The 14,541-nt window shown below is 37.9% G+C and overlaps 1 protein-coding gene across 6 annotated transcripts in view; it reads left to right on the forward strand.

Moving 5' to 3' along the window:
- The window catches only part of zmp:0000001200 (dedicator of cytokinesis protein 9), a 75,171-nt gene that overhangs the window by 57,316 nt on the left and 3,314 nt on the right, over nt 1-14,541 (forward strand). For 2 of the 6 annotated variants that reach the window (XM_042001237.1, XM_042001238.1), the window contains exons 31-49: nt 688-866; nt 972-1,088; nt 1,462-1,573; nt 1,728-1,861; nt 3,539-3,653; nt 3,764-3,830; nt 3,917-3,964; nt 4,614-4,750; nt 6,073-6,188; nt 6,287-6,424; nt 6,531-6,713; nt 7,084-7,197; nt 7,316-7,531; nt 7,701-7,758; nt 7,864-7,970; nt 8,530-8,652; nt 8,769-8,882; nt 13,029-13,175; nt 13,265-13,475. In XM_042001237.1, coding sequence (XP_041857171.1) covers nt 688-866; nt 972-1,088; nt 1,462-1,573; nt 1,728-1,861; nt 3,539-3,653; nt 3,764-3,830; nt 3,917-3,964; nt 4,614-4,750; nt 6,073-6,188; nt 6,287-6,424; nt 6,531-6,713; nt 7,084-7,197; nt 7,316-7,531; nt 7,701-7,758; nt 7,864-7,970; nt 8,530-8,652; nt 8,769-8,882; nt 13,029-13,175; nt 13,265-13,475 — 2,436 coding nt within the window. Of the gene's footprint in view, nt 1-6; nt 55-687; nt 867-971; nt 1,089-1,461; nt 1,574-1,727; nt 1,862-3,538; nt 3,654-3,763; nt 3,831-3,916; nt 3,965-4,613; nt 4,751-6,072; nt 6,189-6,286; nt 6,425-6,530; nt 6,714-7,083; nt 7,198-7,315; nt 7,532-7,700; nt 7,759-7,863; nt 7,971-8,529; nt 8,653-8,768; nt 8,883-9,101; nt 9,108-12,396; nt 12,427-13,028; nt 13,176-13,264; nt 13,476-14,541 lie in introns of all 6 variants that reach the window. The other 4 variants (XM_042001233.1, XM_042001234.1, XM_042001236.1 and 1 more) reach the window with 4 other exon arrangements.

A 14,541-nucleotide genomic window follows, 5' to 3' on the forward strand; every position in this document is an offset into this window, starting at 1 on the left:
AATTAGCTTTATTATCTTCATATGATACAGTGGAGTCATATGATACTCCAGTAGGTAGGTGCAAGGAGTGCTGCTTGCATGTCATCTCAAAACACAGCAAATTAAAATATGATCATTCATCTCTGAAGTTGGGATCTTGAAGTGGTTTGGGGTTTATGACTAGTGATGAGAGCTCATTATATTCTGTTATTGCAAACAAAAATCAGATGTCTCTTTAAATATCTTTTCCAAACATGCAGGTTTATAATGCAGATTTGGAAAAGATTAAAGAAGGCAAAAATGTATCTTTGTTGGAATCTGTAAATGTGTAATTTGGGATCTTCATTCATCTTAAATGCTGTTAGAAACCATCTGTGAACAGCTGCTGCTGCTGTTCAACATAAGCTTGAGTCTTGTTTGTCTTTCCACACTGTTGGTGTACAGCAATCTCTTTCACACAGTGCCAATCTGTCAAACTTGTAAGTCTAAGCTTGTCTCTGTGTGTTTTTTCCTCTTCATACAGACTGTTTGATGATAGTTGATATCGTTTTAATCATGGCAACAGTCTCTGTAGCCTTTCAAGTTCTCTTATTATTCATCACAATAAATTGATATTAAAATCAGAAATGTACTCTTCATTAGTTTGTTACATCACCTCCTCTCATCAGTCAGTCATAATATCCTCATCACCGTCTTCCTGCCTCACAGACCTCCAGTTGGATTACTCGCTGACAGATGACTTCTGTAAAAACCACTTCCTGGTCGGCCTGCTGCTCAGGGAGGTGAGTGCAGCTTTGCAAGAGTTCAGGGAGATTCGTCAGATAGCCATCCAGGTGCTGAAGAACCTGATGATTAAACACACATTTGATGACCGCTACACCTCTAAGGTATGTAGAGCCTTTTTATTGCTCATCTGTCTCTGTTTTTGTTGCATTTTTACTTACATATATGAGTGATTTTGATATGTATTAAGATTATTATTTCCCCCTCAGAGCCAGCAGGCCAGGTTGGCTACCCTGTACTTTCCCTTGTTTGGTCTGCTTCAGGAAAACGTCAACAGGCTGAATGTGAAGGAAGTATCCCCATTCACCATCAACCACTCCAACAATGTAAGAGAGCCCTCTAGTGGTTTCTTTTGAGTACTGCTGTTCTTTTAGCCATATCAGAAACTAAAAACATCAAATTTCTTGGAAACTTTGCAACCTGATACTGCTTTTATAATAATAAAACACTGAGAAGACATGTCTTATGTGAATGAACACTTTAGTGTGACAAAAACTTAATCATTGTAGAAAACGAAACAGTACATGCAGTAGAGTGTGTGTGTAGAGATCATATGGTACAAAAAAATGGCCTAACTTGTTAAACAGCAAAACAGAAAATGAATCTCAGAAAAATGGAAATGTACAATATGAACCCAGCTACTTCATGTTCATCAGCATCAAGTATTTTTATTTAACTCTTGAATTTCTTGCAATTCAGAACGGGAGAGAAGATTTACTCCTGAACAACTCTTTGATGACGCCTCCCAGGTCAAGCACCTTTCTGGACACCAGTTTACACAAAGATGTTTTTGGAGTCATATCAGGCACCAGTGAGTGAGACGATTTTACTTCCAGATTATTATCAACCAGCTCCTTTTCATTCTTAAGCCTAAAGGTGGATCTGACATTTCAGATCTCACCTCCAGTAAAAGATGTTGCAGCTGTGACTCCTTTCTTGGTTCTCTAAACCCAATTTCTTTGCAGCTTCGCCTCATGCAGCGTCCACCCCCAACATTAACTCTGTGCGCCATGCAGACTCTCGTGGCTCACTCATCAGCACGGATTCTGGGAACAGCCTGCCTGAGAGAAACAATGACAAAGGCAGTTCTCTGGACAAGGTATTCTATAAAGAGATTTTATGCACAGATTATTAGAAATTAAATTTTATCTTTCTGTGACGCCACAGCAGAGGTCCCCAGATAATGACCAAAGCTTCACAGAACGTCACTCTTTGTTAACTTGTACCTTAACTTCCTACCGTCATTGTATGGCTGGCCGTGGCAGACGGAGAAGTTTGTACGGAGACACTCTATCAATGTCCTGCGCTTTACTGGGACTGAGGAGTCCGTGCCCTCCTTGCGCACCAAGCATGTCACCGTGGACTTCTCCGTGCTCACTGCCCCCTGTGTCCCAGAGAGTGCCCTGCAGTCCAGCATTTCACTTCAAGTACTAAACGCCTCCTTCCTTCACACCTCCTAGGAGTGTCCCATCTGGGAATGATAGCGTGTGTGAGAGTGTCTTAGTGCCCGAAACTCTTAGCTCTTTCTTTGCTAGAAAAACTTTAAAGTTTAAATAAAATTCCTGTGCTATAAAGCAGATATGTTATACCACAGGGGCTCACAGGGTTTCTCTCTACTCATTTACCAGATGTTGATGAGCTTGCATGCTGAAAGGATTTTTTCACTCTCATGTGTGCTGAGTGATTTAATTTCTCACGCTGATAATAAACAGCCTCAAGCGAAATCTGAGAAAATATCTATTCGACACAAAATACTGTGTATTTACTGTCTTGCTGTTAGGTTTTCATTAATGTATGGCGGGCTCCATCATAAGTCATGAGGAGAAGAGAACAGAAATACTGACAACAGTAATTATATTGAATAAAAATAACTGTCCCACTGCTTTGCCCACCTTTTTGGGAACTCTAACTTTAGTCTAAAAGTTCTCCACTCTGCACAACACCCCTTTTAAAAACCACAGCAATTGCCTCATGCTTTCCATGAAGTCATCCCCAGCCATTTTCACGGTCTAGACTAACTGCTGGCAAAGGAACGTGCTTGGTATATTTCCAACCCCTTGCTGTGGTAGAGCTGTTGCACTGCTGCTTTGGTTTTGTTTGCTCCCTGCTCTCCGACTCAGCTGGAAGAAAATTATTTTTGTTGTCCATTGTCAAATTTTCCAGCATACATAGAGCTGTGCAACATCTGCGTGAATGACTCCATTAGTGTAGCGTCACTGCTTTATCTCAGACCTTCAGAAAATACATTTCAGTGATGTCATAAATGCTCCGCATATCAAAAGAAAGTGTAGTTTAGTTATTGATTTTTCAACATGTATCAATAACAAATGTCCAGATTTTTAATATCTGTAAAACCAAATCTTAAATATTCATTAGAGTTTTTTTTTTTTTTTTTTTTTCCAAGTAGCCAATATGGTTTTGGCCCAATAAAATTAAGTTGAAGTATTCTAAGGTCTTACTGACAGCACAAAAATGGACAAAAGACACTGCCCCAGTCTCCTTCCTATCATTCAGGCTCCCCACACATAGATTTTTGTCAGTCTAAATTCAAGTAAATGTGCCCATTCTGAGGCAAGAAGCCCAAAACTTTACCGAATATCTCAGTCCTCACTGGACCAGCCAAAATAGTCGAGTTAGCCATCACAAAGCCTCATTTAGCACATTTTACAAGGCTACCTGGTTTGGTTTGTCTTAAAACAAAAAAAACGAGTATCATGTCCAAGAGCAGGATTGAATATTTGTCTGTCTGTACCTAACTGTCCTGCTTGTCCCCCAGCATCAGCCTGCTTCAAGCCTGGGAAGTGCCCTGCTGCGATGTGATAAACTGGACCAGGCAGAGATCAAGAGCCTCCTCATGTGTTTCCTACATGTACTTAAAAGCATGTCTGAGGGTAAAATCTCCCCTTTTGCTGTTTTTTGGTGTGTCATTCAGACACTGAGCATACTGTCATGTTTCCTATCATGGAAGGTTTTTTCTACAGTGTCAGTCTGTCTCCTGCAGATGCTCTGTTTACATACTGGAACAAGGCTTCATCTGCTGAGCTGATGGACTTCTTCACTTTAATCGAGTAAGACACTTTTTTTCCTTATAGAAACACATCGGAAGTGCTGCTAAAAATGTGAGGACTGATTTTGTTTTCTCATACTCTCTCAGGGTGTGCCTTCATCAGTTCAGATACATGGGAAAGAGATACATTGCCAGGTAATGTAGACAAAATGGTTTTTTGCACCCTAAGTTTCATACATTTAATGAGGATTATTAATCTATTTGTTGATTTTCTTTTATTGTTTGGGTAAAAATTGGTGTAAATGTGAGTGCATAATGTGAAAGTTTTGGCCTCGCTTCTCAGAGGGCTCTAAGTGTCCTTTCTCTCTAACCTCCTACCACTCTTCCTATCTCTGTTCACTGAAATGCTGGCCAGTTTAACATACTGAAATAAAAACCTGGCTCCTGCCCTCTCCTGCTTGGGTAAGCCTGAAGGTGGATCTGACATTTCAGATTAGTTGCATGACTGCCAGTAAAAGATGTTGCAGTGCTGTGACTCCTGTCTTGGTTCTCTAAACCCACTGCCTCTTTTTTTTCTCATGTGCATGGCTTTAGCTTTAATTTGCTGAGTTAATGCTGCTGAAACAATTTCCACCTTTACACTGCATGCACTCATAACCACACTTTCACTTTCAAAATCACATGTGCTTTTTTGAGATCTTTAAACTTTCTTCAGCTCTTAGCACATTTGAGAGCTTGTTCCATCAGTCAGGCGGGTTAAAGGAATTATTATTCACCTTAACCTGCTTTACTAACTAATAGGGTATTTGGCCCTCCATCTAACATTAACCTGTTTCCTCATCAGGAACCAGGATGGGGCAGGACCTGTAGCACATGAGCGGAAGTCTCAGACTCTGCCTGTGTCCCGTAACAGGGCGGGAATGATGCATGCCCGCTTACAGCAGCTCAGCAGCCTGGATAACTCATACACTTTTAACCACAGTAAGTGCCTCCATACTTTAGCTTTCATCAAACATCTACTAGCAGAGGATCTTCCTCCACCTCACTTCATGTAGTCTCACTCCTCATGCTTTTCATCAGCTACTTCCTCATCATCTGTATAAACTCAGACAGCTGTCGGGCAGAAATTTTTCCAGAAAGCATCATGAACGCCATAATAAGTGGAACCAAGATACCTGTTCAGTCTTACACTAGTTGCATTGGGGATGCAAGGGGGTCATTATGTTAAATGGCGTCATTTAATGCAGTTTCTTTGTGTTTCCAGTGTAAGAAAGATTTCAAGTATTCTTGGAATATCTGTAGACCATGGTAAGAATGTGTCAGATTGGCAGGATGTTTGTTACTGGCTCTGTTCATCTGGTTGAAAGAAGAGCATGCCTGTTTTAACAGAGCAATGTCTTTCTAACTCTTCTCATCCCACTGCACAGCAGCTCATCTGCTTTGGACTTTATTTCACTTTGTGAAAGAAATCCATGTATAATGTAAAGAGTTTCATTCCAAAATCAACCCATTGTTAAAAAAATGTAGCTTGAGTTTCTTCAGAAAGACAACAACTGTGATAGTTTATAAAAAGATGTAATTTATTCTGGGGATGTTGGGGACGTTAACTGGAAAGAAATTGTTAAAAATGTTCTGAAAATGAGCTTGCACCAGGAAAAGTTAACAAACAAGAAGAGAACATGTTGAGAATGTTTTTTTTTTGTTTTTTTTGCTCAATAAGAAAAGGTTAAATGCAATATAAATAGAGCAGAAGCACGTGTGTATTGTCCAAAATTGATTTTTAGATATTATTACCACTGGGCTGCGTTGGTCCTTTCTACAGTGGATGTCACATTGTTCCATTGGACATAGTGTCACAGCTGTGGTGCACATGGATGAATTCATCATTGTACATCTGATGCTGTGTATTTTTATTGTTGACTTTGTGGTTGCCAGGCTGTGTCCTCTTCATATCCTGGCATGCTTTTTGTTCACATCATAGTTTATTTTATTTTTTTTTCCTATCTGAGCCCTTGCTGTACATTCCCACCACAATTACACATTAGGTTATACTTGACCATCTTGTCACCATTTGTTTAATAAAATATGGTGCTTGTGTGGAGGAAGATCATTTTAGCTGCAGTTTGGAATGAAACTTTTATCTTTTCAGTATATTAAAAGAAAAAAAAATCCATCTTTTAAGAACCAGCTTTGTCTTTAACCATCATAGACATGATATGATAAAGTGGTCTCTGTGTTGAGTTTTTATCTCCAGAGCATTAGTATACCTGAAAGAGCTACAGCATGTTGTTGTATCTTTGCAGCCTACAGTCATTCTGATGCAGATGTGTTGAATCAGTCGCTGCTAGAGGCTAACATCGCCACTGAAGTCTGCCTGACAGTCCTGGACACTCTCAACATCTTTATCATGGGCTTCAAGGTACAAAAGAAAATACTTGTCAGATTTTTATATCATTCATATCTATCAATACTTCAGCTGAGACACTGCTTCAGAGATGATGCTTGCCTTCTCCACAGGCACAGCTCTGCTCTGACCATGGCCATAGTCCTCTCATGAAGAAGGTGTTTGAAGTCCACCTCTGCTTCCTGCGCATCAATCAGTCAGAAACCGCCCTCAAGCAGGTCTTCACAACACTGCGCACCTTCATCTATAAGGTGTGATAGACTTCTGGTTCCTTCTTTAATTGTACACTGTTTGTCATGGCTTGAGATGATCTCAGAAGCTAAGGACTGGTCTTGTTTTTTTTTTTTAACTCTCTAGTTCCCATGCACATTTTTTGAAGGCCGTGCAGACATGTGTGCAGCATTCTGCTACGAGATCCTAAAATGCTGCAACTCCAAGCTGAGCTCTATTCGTAGCGATGCAGCCCATCTGCTGTATTTCCTCATGAAGAGTAATTTTGACTATACAGGTCGTAAATCCTTTGTGAGGACACACTTACAAGTAAGATGGTTCTTCTGTGGTTTTATGTTGTCTTTTCAATGAAAATAATGTGTTCACATTTTTCAGTCCTCATACTTGGTGAGCTAGGAGACCCAGGGACATTTTTAAAAGCTCAACCAACACACTTAACATTGATTTATTGGCTTTATAAAGCTTAAAACTACAAGGAAGGATCAAACCTATTGCCACACTACATTAAATGCACTTGCTTGCATATTAATTATTTTGGGGCAAAATAAGCACAGAGTAAACAATTTAAAAGAAAATAACTTTGTTGATTTTCCTGATGGTTTTTATTATTTTTTCATGTAACGTGGCAGTTTGTATGTTCCTCAAATGTTTTTGATCTATTAAGTGTCTTTTCCTTTAGGTGGTGATTGCTGTCAGTCAGTTGATAGCTGATGTGATTGGTATTGGAAGTACCCGCTTTCAACAGTCTCTGTCAATAATCAACAACTGTGCCAACAGTGATAAAACTATCAAGGTGAGAAACTTCTGGGTAATGTTCTGGTTTTATTTCAATAAACAATTAAAACAACCCAAAAGCAAAACCAGCTGAGATGTAGCAGACAAAGCTCTGAGAACTTCATCCTACTCAACAGAACACAGCTTTCCCATCAGATGTGAAGGACTTGACCAAGCGCATCAGGACGGTTTTGATGGCCACGGCTCAGATGAAGGAGCACGAGAGAGACCCAGAGATGTTGGTAGATTTGCAGTACAGCCTTGCTAAGTCTTACGCCAGCACTCCCGAGCTGCGCAAGACCTGGTTGGACAGCATGGCGCGAATCCATGTGAAGAATGGAGACCTGTCAGAGGTCAGTCAGTAGACGCTGATCTGTCTATATGACTGAACAGGATGAACGCTTAAGGGTTTCTGTTTTTTATTTGATCAGTTTATGTGCTGAGTTTACAGTATTTAAATGAATCAGTTTTACTGCCCTTTCCTTTTTTAATCTGACCTGATTTATTCTTGCATGTTTACAGGCGGCCATGTGCTATGTGCACGTTGCAGCACTTGTGGCAGAATACCTAAGGAGAAAAGGTACTCACTTATATTTGATGGAAATAATTGCATTGATAGCCAAATAGAAGCTTTATTTTTTTTACTTATGCATTTTGCTTATCTTGTCTAATCTGTGGTTTGCAGGCATTTTCAAACAGGGCTGTTCATCGTTTCGAGTTGTGACTCCAAACATTGATGAAGAAGCTGCGATGATGGAGGATGTCGGAATGCAGGATGTCCATTTCAACGAGGTACTGTGTCCTTTTAGTATTATTTGTTCTTATTTGGACCTAGTAAAGGCCAAACTAACTTATAAAGGCATGTAATTACATTTATATGCAGGGTTACAAATACATAGAACATCTAATCTTATCTTGAACTTGAAGGGCCCTCTTCCAAGGCTCTGTTTATGAAATGAGGGTTGGCAGACATCTAATCAAATTAAACAGACTAGTAAAGGAATAATCATTCATGATTTACAAGCTCTACTTTGCTGGATATAATTGATGTCCAACATATCAGACAAAATGAGGAAATCATGTGAGCATACAACACATTTTAATATTTTTAAACCTACTTACTGTGGATTTTTGTAAAAACAAGCTATTTGGGAGAAAAGTTACAGCATATTTTATACGTAATGTCATAATATTTTTGTCAGTATCATGACCAGTGAGATTTTTTTGTCTAACTCTTTTAGCCTTGCAACCCTAATAAGACATTATGATGGAAAATTATACACCTTTTGTGTAAGCTGTGTGTCTAAAATGGTGTTTATCATAAACTTTCACCTTCCTTTTTTCCCTTTAGGATGTCTTAATGGAGCTTTTGGAGGAGTGTGCCGATGGACTGTGGAAAGCAGAGCGTTACGAGCTCATCTCTGACATCTACAAGCTCATAATCCCCATTTATGAGAAACGAAGGGACTTTGAGGTACAAACTCCCCTCATTTGGAGTGTGGTAACATGCTCAGTAATTCCTGTTAATTTTACCCAATCCGACTTCTAGCAGCCTTTTAAAATCTAATTAATCTGTATAACTTTGTACAGAAACTTGCCCACCTGTACGACACACTGCATCGAGCATACAGTAAAGTAACAGAGGTGATGCACACAGGGAAGAGGCTGCTGGGTACATACTTCAGAGTGGCTTTCTTTGGCCAGGTAAGTTCATCTCTGAAACAAATACATGTGTCCTGTCTGCAAGGGTTACTTTTTAATTACTCGAGATTTTACATAGTTGAGATTTGATTATATATCAGTTCTGGCACTAGTGATCTGCTGAGGGTTTTATATTTTTAAGAGCATGACCACATGCTGCCTCATTTTATAACAAACTCTAATACACTTTTCTGCTTTTTTGTTTTTTTATCCTCTTTGAAGGCAGCGGTAAGTCATGCAGCAGACCCTGCAAGCTTTTCTGAGCAGCCTGAGTCTTTGTGTGGTGATGGTGCTGCTGTGATCCATTTACACTTTTCAGTCATAGCTTGCTGCTTGAAGCTACAGTCGGGCTGTTCTGTGTTAGGTTCAATGTTTTCTTTGTCACTGCCTCACCTCTTTTTTTAATTTTTATTATTTATTCATTTTTGTTAGTTTTTTCTGATGAATGATGAACCAGTTTAAAGGAGGGTTCCCAAATATTACAGCAGTGATGGAGTCTAACCACTTTTCCTAACTTGTACTTGTAAGTTATTGAGGACGTTTAGAGCTTTAAAAAGGCTACTTAGAAATATTGTATGACTATTATTCATTTTTTTAGATACAGGCACTGTAGAAAGTTTACATTGCAGGGTGAGACATTCCAGGGAAAGAGTGTATGATTATTTTACTTCCAAAACATGTGTTTTCTTAGATTATTGCAAATTTAATGTTAAAATCATCCTTATCTTCCTGTACTTTGTCACTGTATTCAAATCCATACATCTTCTGATCTATCAGTTCTTTCACTTTTATACCTGATTCATCCTGTTGAGGGTTATTTATACCCCAGATGGGTCATCAGTCCATCCCCAATCAGAGCATATTTAGTAAAATACTAATTTGCTTGCTTATTCAACTGAACTATTTTGGTACACTTCTTCTTATACTTATGTTAATCACAAAAATGTTTCTTCAAGTTTAAATAATCTGTTCAATAAAAAAATTTAATTTTAAAACATATATCTTTAATTTATGAATGATTTATATTTGTACACCAGTTTGTTTTGTAATGATTTTTTAATGAAACTTTGCTTTTAGCTCAGATGTGATTTAAGGTTTAGTTTCTTTTCTTTAAAAATAAAAAGTTTGTTTTTGTCAGTTTTTGCCTGCTTAAAACCACCAAAACAGACTGCACAGACCCCAACACAGATTTATTATAGGGTAGAAGAAAACAACTATACCTGTTGTACTTTTAGCAGTGGATTTCTAAGGTTGGTTTTAAAAAAACAAGCAACTCCCCATTTTTAACAGTGCATTTTGTCACTAAATAAAATGTGCCAAACTCATTAGGTCCTTTTAGATCCAATACTTATCTGTACCTTTAAACAAAATTACATACGTAGTATAAAATTTCTACCCTCTTTGTAGCCTTTTAAGCTTTTAAACTCATGACTAATAATTGGAAATTCTGTTCCAATACAGGTAGGCCCAGAAATATTGGACAGTAACACAATTTTCATGATTTGGGCTCTGCATGCCATTGCAGTGGTTTTGAAATTAAACAACCGAGATGTAATTAAAGTGCAGGTTTTCAGTTTAATTCAACGGGTTGAACAAAAATATCCTTTGAAGCACTTAGGGATTGCAACCCTTTTTATGCAAAGTCTGCTCATTTCAGGCACTCAAAAGTAATTAAGCAAAAATATTTCCATAAATACTTGTCCTTCTTTTTTATTTTTCCTGTTTAGACTTAACAGCTGATTCTCTCTATCTAGTGTATCATTGTCTCCTTTTTCTTCTCCTTTCTTGTCCTGTCCAGCATCATAGCAAGGATGGTTTGGCTGTTACTTTTACTTTGCCAAAAAGAGATTTATGGATTTAAGGCCCCTCTTGATACTCAAGTATTATTCTTTATTTTTAAATTAGTCTGAATTTACATGTTAAAGGGGAACCTCATCAGGGGGTGGGGTGGGGGCAAAAGAACAGAGTAAACAGAAGAGACAAAAAAAAAAAAAAACTGAGGAGAGGAAAAAGAAGACAATGATACGCTGGATAGAGAGAACCAGCTGTTAAGTCTAAACAGGAAAAAACAAACAAAAAAAAAACCCTGCATTACCTTTGAGATAAACAAAGCTGACAATCATCAAGAGCATCTATAAAAAGACAGACACTCCCAAATGACCCCTCCACCCACATGTAACACCGTGAATACCCCCTTCATCCCATATCTCCTCCACCCTCCATTTGCATTTGGCGGAATCTGAGCAGAAAATATATCCATGTATACTTCAGAATTCATCCGACTGCATCTACCTTCTGTCAGTTAACATGAGTGTCCCAGTCCTAATGGAAGACATACACGCCATCTAACTGCCTCTACTGTGTTTTGCATGTGGTGTGCTTTGGATAATGAGATGTTCCAAGCCTTCTTCATCTTTATGATATACTCCGATACTGATACACCCATTTCCTGGAGTGTTCTTTACTTGGGTATATGTTGTGAATGGGTTTTTCCCCACCGTGTAAAAGATCCTACAAACATCCACCTCTCTTGTCTTCCATGGACATCCAGGCCTTTTTGAGTCCCTGAGCTCACCGGTGTGCTTTCTTTCTCTCAGAATATTTGGCCACTAACATTTCTACCATCTTTCTGATGGATTTCTTCCTTTTTTCCTGCTGAAGCTCCATTGAATGCATGTTGTGGGTTCATAACAACAACTTACAAATTAAACTGTCACATCTGGAATCAGCTCTAGTACTTTTACCTGCTTGACTGATGATGGATTAATAAGGGAAAAGCCCATGAAACCCACAGAATAGCTTTAGAGTGAACTGACTCATGCATGTCAAAGAGGTATAAATCCTAAACCTTTCCTCTAATTTGGATTTGAAATCCCTGAAATTAAAGCTGATACTCTGCACTTTAAGCTCATATTGATAAATTGAAAATACCAAAACTTGCATCAGTGTCCATATATATATATATATATATATATATATATATATATATATATATATATATATATATATATATATAGAGAGAGAGAGAGAGAGAGAGAGAGAGAGAGAGAGAGAGAGAGAGAGAGAGAGAGAGAGAGAGAGACCTGACTGTAGTTTTCCTTCAGCAGAAAAAACAAAAAAGAATAAAATAAAAGATCTGAGGTGGGAAATGTTGGTTAAGTTGACTCAGAATAACCAAGTAACAAACACTGCTGCTTTCTGTGAAGAAGACTGTCTTGCATGGTTGTCATTCACTCCAGCACTCATTTCAGTGTCTTAGTCTGGTTTGTCAGGTTTCAGTACTGATCTTTATTCGTCCTCTTTTAAGATCTTTTATGAGGGATTTCTCAGACGCAATTGTCTCCAGCTGTGTTCTTTAGTAGATATTAAACCTGCAGATCCATGTTTCTCATAACTCTGTGATCAGAGGGTTAATGCAGCAGTTTAAACTAGAATGCATCTCATGTATTCACATTGTATTTAGATGGTAATCTCATAACAATTGTTTTATTTTTGTGTGTTATGCATACTCCTGTAGCAGTACCAGTTTACTGACTCAGATGCTGAGGTAAATTGGTATGAAAGCCAACATTTCAGTTGGGACTGCAGTGGTGTTTTAGGCTGTGTTGTGCTCCTTCACTAATGCAGTCTGCAGTGCTATTTGACGTGCAGTGCTTATCTCTTAGCCCTGTAACTCCTCCTGTTCTCCTGCCTCAGTGTTGTGCTAATCATAGTAGGAAAGCCTTAGAAGGCTAAAAGCAGGATTCAGCTCTCACTGGATAAACGCATGGCTTCACCCATCTGTTCATGGGATTTTTTTGTCCTTCACATACAAAATGAATAACGGATCAAAATCTGCCCACTCACCTCTTTTATTGTATCTCTCACCCATGAACTAACATTGTTTTTTTATGTTTTTTTTTTTTCCTGTAGTTGTATGTCTTGGATCTTAGATAGTGGGTTATATATTTTGGAGTCTGCCGAACCATTCAGCTCAGGGCTGAGTCTTGATTAATGTCATTTTATCAGTGTTGTATTGACTCCCACTCACAACTCACGTTTGGCTTGAAGTAGTTTGCTTTTTTATATATATATATATATATCCTAACAGATTAATAAACAACAACACTGGGTTAAAATTGAAATTTGAGGGTATTTCATCTTCTTTAGGGCTTCTTTGAAGATGAAGATGGTAAGGAGTATATCTACAAAGAACCCAAATTCACTCCTCTATCTGAGATATCCCAGAGGCTCCTCAAACTGTACTCTGACAAGTTTGGACAGGAGAACGTGAAGATGATTCAGGACTCAGGACGGGTAAGACTTTGTTGATTTGCAATTTGTAATAAAGTTTGAATTCTATGTTATGGGTCCTGATCTCTTGTAATGACCTGTATCCTCTGCAGATTAATCCAAAAGACCTGGACTCTAAGTATGCATATATCCAAGTGACTCACGTGACTCCATATCTTGAGGAGAAGGAGCTGGTCGACAGGAAGACGGACTTTGAAAAGAGCCACAACATCCGTCGATTTGTGTTTGAGATGCCTTTCACAATATCAGGCAAAAAGCAAGGCGGTGTGGAGGAGCAGTGCAAACGACGGACTATACTGACAAGTAAATCACATTAACATTTATGTGGTTGTTGTATTTAAGCTAAACTATCAGATTTTGTTTAGTGTTGCCATGGCTTATCAGAGTGAAACAGAAAATACAGCTATTAGTGGTTTTTGTTACCATAAAATAAATATCTTTGAACTCTAATCCCATTAAACTGATAAGAAATAAACTAGTTAAGCCAGTTAAAAACGTTTCCACATTTGACATTTTTTATTAGATTATGGAAATCCACTACTGAAAAGTTATCAATTTATATATTCTAATATAGTTATCTTTCTTTTTTAACAACATGTCTTTGATATCTGTTCAGTTTTAAGGCTCAGAGAGTTTAATCTGACAGAAACTGGCTTGTAAAGATGAATGCAGAATAAAAATGTCAAACAAAATGAAATGAAAGTAAACCAAACTAAAAGAAAAAAGAAAAAACAACACAAAACTAAAGTAAATGTGAGCTAAATAATCAGGTGAATAAGCTGTGCAGAAACTGAGGATACAAATATTTTGTTTAATATTTTCTGATTAAACAGATTTAAAAATGTATAAATCTGACTGCATAATAATTACACTCAAGGCTCTAATATTTTGGGATTTCTCCAACATATGGATTCATCCTCTAACACGAAAAAACTTAAAATTGTGAGGTGAGAACACCCGCTTGAGTTTACAAAGATTCAAGTGTTTTACTTATGACAAGTCAGTTTATCACTTTGTGTAAAATCAGTGTAATTCTCCCTTCAGGTAGAGTTCTGTACCCTAAATGTGACTGTAAATACAATACAAAATTATTTGGAGTCTTTTGCATCAAGTCTTTGTAAATAAACCTAAAACGTGAGACACATGTCACACTTCTGAAAGATCTGTTTATTAACACACTAGAGTAGATTTCACATTACTTGTTTACGTATTAAATTAGTCAGCATGAAGTTCTTGTTCATGAATGGATTATCTTGATTAGCTTTCGAACTTATCAGCTGTTTTTCATGGAAGTTTCCTAATCCCAATCACCGCTATATTGTTTTATGATGCAAAAGATCCCAAAGTTCAACCTTTTCATCTTATCTTT

This window comes from Melanotaenia boesemani, chromosome 12 (assembly GCF_017639745.1).
Source record: "Melanotaenia boesemani isolate fMelBoe1 chromosome 12, fMelBoe1.pri, whole genome shotgun sequence".
Classification (NCBI taxonomy): domain Eukaryota; kingdom Metazoa; phylum Chordata; class Actinopteri; order Atheriniformes; family Melanotaeniidae; genus Melanotaenia; species Melanotaenia boesemani.